This window comes from Rhagoletis zephyria, unplaced genomic scaffold (assembly GCF_001687245.7).
Source record: "Rhagoletis zephyria isolate East Lansing unplaced genomic scaffold, Rhagoletis_zephyria_1.1 Rzeph_scaffold_06247, whole genome shotgun sequence".
NCBI classification, from domain to species: domain Eukaryota; kingdom Metazoa; phylum Arthropoda; class Insecta; order Diptera; family Tephritidae; genus Rhagoletis; species Rhagoletis zephyria.
Window position 1 is genome coordinate 28,460 of NW_016163330.1, and position 6,099 is coordinate 34,558.

Sequence of the window (6,099 nt, forward strand, 5' to 3'; positions counted from 1 at the left end):
CCCTCAACCATAATTTGTGCATTGCGTTTGTTCAGCGACAGATTGATGCATAGTGCTATGAGATCAAGATCAACTTTGTTGTTTAAATTTAAGATGATGGCATCGGTGGCCATTTGCACGCATTCGGTGTGCGTAAATAAGCTTTTCACCTAAAAAGAAATTCGAAAGAGTCATTGCGGCCTCGATAAGAAAAGCGAAACTATGTACACGCTTACCCAGTCGTCTAAGCTCATGTGATAGAGTATCTTCATGGCGATGGCGTGATGTTTTTCATCATTGATGAACATCACTAGTTTTGGTAGGTAGCCAGCGCCGACCATTTTTCGCCGCAATGTCCCATCAAAAGACAAATTAAAGACGAGCTTCAACGTTACCTGCGCCAGATCAGTATGTCCACTCTGGAAAAGTCGTGGCAACTTGGCGATAATATTGAACTCTCCCATATCATCTTTATTGTCGCGCACAATTGATAGCTTCTTCAGGAATGTAGTCACCAACATAAGCAAGTCGATATTTTGTCGATCCAGAGTCTTGACGAGCATCTTAACAATATGCTTGCGGCGCATTTTTTCCTCCAATTTTATATTCTCGGCCATGTTCAGCAGCAAATAAAAAGCGACACGGAGTAGTTGTTCTTGTTTCTTGGCAAACACCTTCAACTGCTTATTTAGGCGATCGATTTCCTCTTTCTTTACCTTGGGATCGTTGCGATCGAGCGCCTCATTGCTGGTTGCTTTCATATCGCCGTTCGACGAGACGCCCGAGTCGGGAGTGGCAGCACCAGCAGAGAGCGCTTCATGGTAGCTGCTATTGAGTACTTGGCTCTTCATCAACGAGGAGGACATTGAGCCGTGAAAACTAGACCAGTTACCCGACTTGGGACGTTGCTTCAGCTCTGGTATGCGGCGACGTGGTGGTTCCATCTAAATAAATATGTTGTGTGCATACCTATATTGGTGTGTGGATGATTTTAGTCAGGTAATGTTGAACTTACCTCTTTTGGCTTTTCCTCATTCATTATATCAAGAAAATCATCAGTGCTGCGATTTAATTTCTCTTTGCTGGATTTAGCAGAAAGTGGAGCTGAGCTGACAGGATTCTTTCGCACATCCAATTCATTGCGCATGCTTTCATATCGGCGCAGTTCATAGTCGATGACGTCCATGCAGAGGGAACCAATCTAGGTGGAGTGATGAAAAGTTTAGCACACATATATATATATATACATACAAAGTTATTGTAATTATATGATTAGGAACACTGTGAATTCATTATTAAGACTACATATTTAGTCAATAATAATCTCACCATTTTACTAATTTAGTAAAAACTTAGATAGTTCATATATTTACCAAAGCGGACTTTAAATCAGAGACTTTTAGTGGCTTATGAACAGGTAATCTCAGTTAACTACTGTTTAGGCGCGACTGCTAATACCAGGCGCCTAACGGCATGCTATGTACCTACATTAAATTTTTGCACATGCACTTCTCAACTGCTATGTGATAAAACTTTCTTAAGTTCTAATTTGATGGCAGTCCAAATTGTGCTAGTTGTGTTCAACTGTTATAAAGCCGATCTGGTCTTACGATATATAGTTTTAAGTACCGCGCAAATTCGAAAATTTCGAAATACTTCAAAAATTCCAATAGGATGAGTGTTGATTGCCATTAATGTGTTTTAAACGATTAACTTCAACGAGATCACAAGAAGAAATTCCGTTTCATACAAACTGAACCTTAAAACTCACCATAACTCACTTATGACCAAACTAGCAACCCACTTAAACATTTTTACTCGAGAAATAGGAGGTCCACAAAACCTCTTGGTCGTTGAATATGCTCCAAAGCTGGTTGTTCACCAAAAATTGTTTCGCCACTGGGATTGACAACAAGAGAGAAGCTGCAGTTACTCCATAAAAGATAAAAATTCCAATAGAAACTGGCTTAAAAAAAAACAGGAAAAAAGGAAATCTATTTCAAAGTTGTCTTAAGGCATGCCCGCGAAAATTAGTAGCTATTCCGCTACATCCGTAGAAGCTGGTTTTGCCATTGGGAATCGTTCGAATTACACTGCGATAGTATCGAGTGCATTTTTCGAAGCCTTGCCAGCTGTACATTTCTTAACATTTCAGTACTTTCTAACCTGCTCATAAATAATTTCAAAAGTCTGATCTACAAAGATGATAAGAAGTTTAAAAGTATTTCATATCTAATAGCGTTTTCTTTTCTCGAAATAATGTTGCATGTATTCTGCCCGGCGCCAGGGCTGCCAAGTTTTCGTGTTCTTTTCTCAGCATCTCCGCGTACTCTTTTTTTAAATGTTGCACTCTGATAATGTTGCCATATAAGAAGGTGACATTTTTTTTTCGAGAAAAGAGAACGCCATAAGTTGTGTTAGAACACCCACCTTGTATTGCACAATGACGGGATGAAATTTTGTGTAGGTTGAAAAACAGAAGAATATATAAATAATGTTTGTTGATAAATCTAAACTTTTGCGCCAATCTTCGCGCAGCACACGCGACAATGCGGATAGGCAAGCCTCTGTAACAAATGTAATAAGAGTTTTTATTGAGTTACGTCGAGTCCAGTATTCGTATATGTATAAACAAACCATTTTTCTCCAGCTCCTCCAGATTATCTGGATTACGTGCCACTTGCAAAATCATAGCCGAACCACGTATTCGTTCACTTAAATCCTCATACAACAACTCCACATACTCATCAATATTATTGATGGACACATCAGCATTGCTGGCCGGCGTTTTAGCGGGCGAAAGAGCGGCAGAGCTGGGATTTGGCTTGGCGGTGGTTGGGCGCTTTGCAGACACAGCCGAACGATGGTGGCTGTTATTGTCCGCAATGTCTAATTAAAATTAATTAGAAATAAAATATATAAAAATAAAAACGAAGTACTATATGTCCTTACCTGCACCAGCATTATCCTTGCGATTCTTCAGATAGAATATTATTTGCTCCACATCGGCCAATTGGGACTTGTGTATGAGATCACATTTGTCTACGACTTCACGCGCCAACGCGGCAGGATCCGTTTTGGCATTCAACGAACGTAAGCGTATTATTTTCTGGCAATTCTGTAATTAAAAAAAAAAAATGTTGATGATAATTTTAGTATGCGTCATATATGTATGTATATGTATGTATGTATATTAGAATAATAGCATCACTTAAAATAATTATATGATTGTATTATTTATTTATTGTACCTCATAATTACAATGGCCAGTACAGTGAAGGTCAAGTTTATGCCTAATTAATGGAGCGTGCTAGCCGATTAGTAGTGACATGAATGTCTTGTGTTTGCACAGCAGCAGTTAGTCAGAATTCACTGGACTAGTAGGGTGAAATAGAATTTGGGTCAGCACTAGTCTGCAGCTAAGCTTTCAACATTATGCCCCATTTGACAGTAGTTCTCAGTCAGTCCTCGATTCGACTCACACTGAGTACCAGACAATATTCAGATTATCAACAGCAGCTTAAGTATTATCTCTTTCAATGGTAATAAGGCGTCTGATTGTTTACAGAACTACACTCTAAACAGATTTGCTAAACTAGAACTTTTAACGAAGGAGTTGATCCGGCTACCGATTCCTGTGCAGGTCCATCTACTTAGATAAATTATTGTTTATTCAAATAGGTTTTTATAGTGAAATGAGCTACCCGAGCAGAGGTCGCTTACGGCTCCTGGCGTTTGGTCTCATAAAGTGTAGATTATCATACTTCTCTGAGTTGACTGAGGGCCAGTTTTTCAGTGCACGGCCGTGGTTTAAACTAAGTTTAAACGCCCGATCTGGCTGGTTTAAAGTAAGACCAGCCAATCAAATGTCAGCCAGCTGTTCAATTTAAACTCAGTTTACTTAATGTAAGTTTAAACTGGCACTGAAAAACTGGCCCTGAGTGTATGCTGGGTTTGCCAGTAAAGACAAATGCCACCTGGTGGCATCGACTACATTGCTGCATTTACATACGTATATGTATGTATATATTTATGCTTAAAGATATGTATTTGTATGTACATGCGTGTCTATGTATGCGGCTTTAATACATTTGGGGCAATCAATCAGCAAAAAGAATCCAGTTCAAGTACAAATAAATAACAAATACATTAGCACTTGTAGGCAGTGTTGCCATTTTGGTGCTTTTGGTGCTAGATTTAGCTCTTTATTTTTCTATTTAGCTCCGAAAATCGGGTTTTAACTCCTAGCTCTTTTTTTAGCTCTTTTCAAATTTATGTAGAACTTTTTTAGCTCCAGAAAGTTTTAGTTGTATTTGGTATATATAAGCCAAAACTTAAGCGTTGATAAAATGAAAAATTTCGAGATGCAGTGTATCCACGATAAACTCTTGGATCTGGGTTAAAGAGTTTAAAAATTAATTAAAAGAAAATCCTTTTTCTGATAGCGCGGATTCGGTTTTACCTTACTAATTTTACCATAAAGGAGAGCTGGAAGTAAAACTTTCACCAAAAATTTTGCGAAAAAATTATTCAATTGAAATATCTGAAATTGCAGACTTTAACAGTTTGTAAAGTATTTTTAGTTCCCCTTATTTTGGTTTTAAACGATTTTTTCCAGCACTTAAACTTATAAAATTCGTTGTTTTTATTAAAATTGCCGAAAATATAAAAACAACCTTACGTCAATAAATGCTCAACCTTAACAAAAATATATAGCTCTTCATTTTAGCTACTATTAGTATTATTAAGCTTTTCAGCTCACAAAAATGTTTTTTTTTTTTTGATGAAGGTGTTTCACGTTTTTTCCATACAAAAGTATGTTCGACAATTTTCTTTTATATGTTGTGTTTATAAAAAAAAAATAATAAATATTAAAAAAAAAAAACAAAAGACAAATGCCAAATGCTAAAATCGCAATTCTTTTATTTTGTGGACCACTATATGTATGTACATACTAGGGATGTTGCGAATGTGGAATTTTAGACATCCGCGGATGCGAATGCGGATGTCAAGTATTTTTAAGAAACAATTAGAATCTGGTGTAATGACGATACCGTTGTTTAAACAGCGCTAACAAGCCCAACCAGATGTGTCAGGGTTTTCTAATGGTGATTGCGTCTCTACGAAAAAGTGTCGCCTTTTGATTGCCCCTTTCTCTTTTCGTGTTCGATTCTAAATTAAAGGCAAAGGGTGAGACAATTTTGTGTTCGCTTCTTAAAATGTCACACTCTTGTAAGGCAAAAAAGGACGATTTTCCGCCCTTTGAAGCTTTGTCAGGGGAGATAGTTGCCCTGAAAATCACATGGTGGTTAAAAACGGCAATATTATGAAATGGGTGAGCTAGACAAGGACAAGAAGGCAAAAACACGCTTTTTTTACAGGGTTGAGTGTAACATCAAACACATTTTTCACGGGGAAGGGCAACATTTTGTCGAAGAAACGAAAACACCATAAAGCTTTTTAAAAAGAATTCTTCTTCTACATTCCATTGGCTGTTTCAGAATTTGGGGAATCTGTAACTTCATCTTTCTTTTGCGGCTGGTTTGAAAAATTTGTACTTATAGCGAGGAATGAAAATTTTGAACAAAATTGTGTTTTCAAAGTCGTGGCTGCCAGCCGAATCGGATCAGAATATTGTTATCTTTTTAAAAAAGCACCCTGTTTTTTTTATGAGATAGTTACGTAATTCTTATCTTATTAAAGGTCAGACCCATAGTTTTTTAATTATTTGAGCATCGATTCTCTTTATAGCCAGACGTTGATAATTTTTGCTGGAAATCCCCATTGAAGGAGCTTACTCTTTGATTTTAAATAGCAAAGAATGGACAGTTTTACCACAGAAGTTTTTAGCCAAGGATCCAATGTATATCCCTATGAAAAAAAATATTGCCTAACAAGTAAACAAAAGTGCTGTTTTTAAAATTTTTGCTAAAAAGTAAATTCCCCAAAGAGCCCCATTTGAAATTATTGAAACGAATATCTGTAACATCAAAAGCAAATCATGAAAATCTGGTTAAGAATTACAGTACACACTTTCTTATTTTTTGTCTAGTAGTTTTTTAAACATCGGTAAAAAAAAATCATAATAAAGAAAGAAACCAATGCAAAAAAAAAATAAAA

The 6,099-nt window shown here is 36.8% G+C and overlaps 1 protein-coding gene across 1 annotated transcript in view; it reads right to left on the reverse strand.

Moving 5' to 3' along the window:
- Positions 1 to 3,097, reverse strand: part of Kap3 (kinesin associated protein 3) — a gene marked incomplete at its 5' end in the record, with an annotated part of 8,156 nt that extends 5,059 nt beyond the window's left edge. Inside the window, 6 exons of the mRNA XM_017628824.1 lie at positions 9 to 149; positions 216 to 923; positions 995 to 1,180; positions 2,410 to 2,546; positions 2,617 to 2,868; positions 2,932 to 3,097. Of these exons, the coding sequence (XP_017484313.1) occupies positions 9 to 149; positions 216 to 923; positions 995 to 1,180; positions 2,410 to 2,546; positions 2,617 to 2,868; positions 2,932 to 3,097 (1,590 nt within the window). The remainder of the gene's footprint in view (positions 1 to 8; positions 150 to 215; positions 924 to 994; positions 1,181 to 2,409; positions 2,547 to 2,616; positions 2,869 to 2,931) is intronic.
- Positions 3,098 to 6,099: the final 3,002 nt, after the last annotated feature.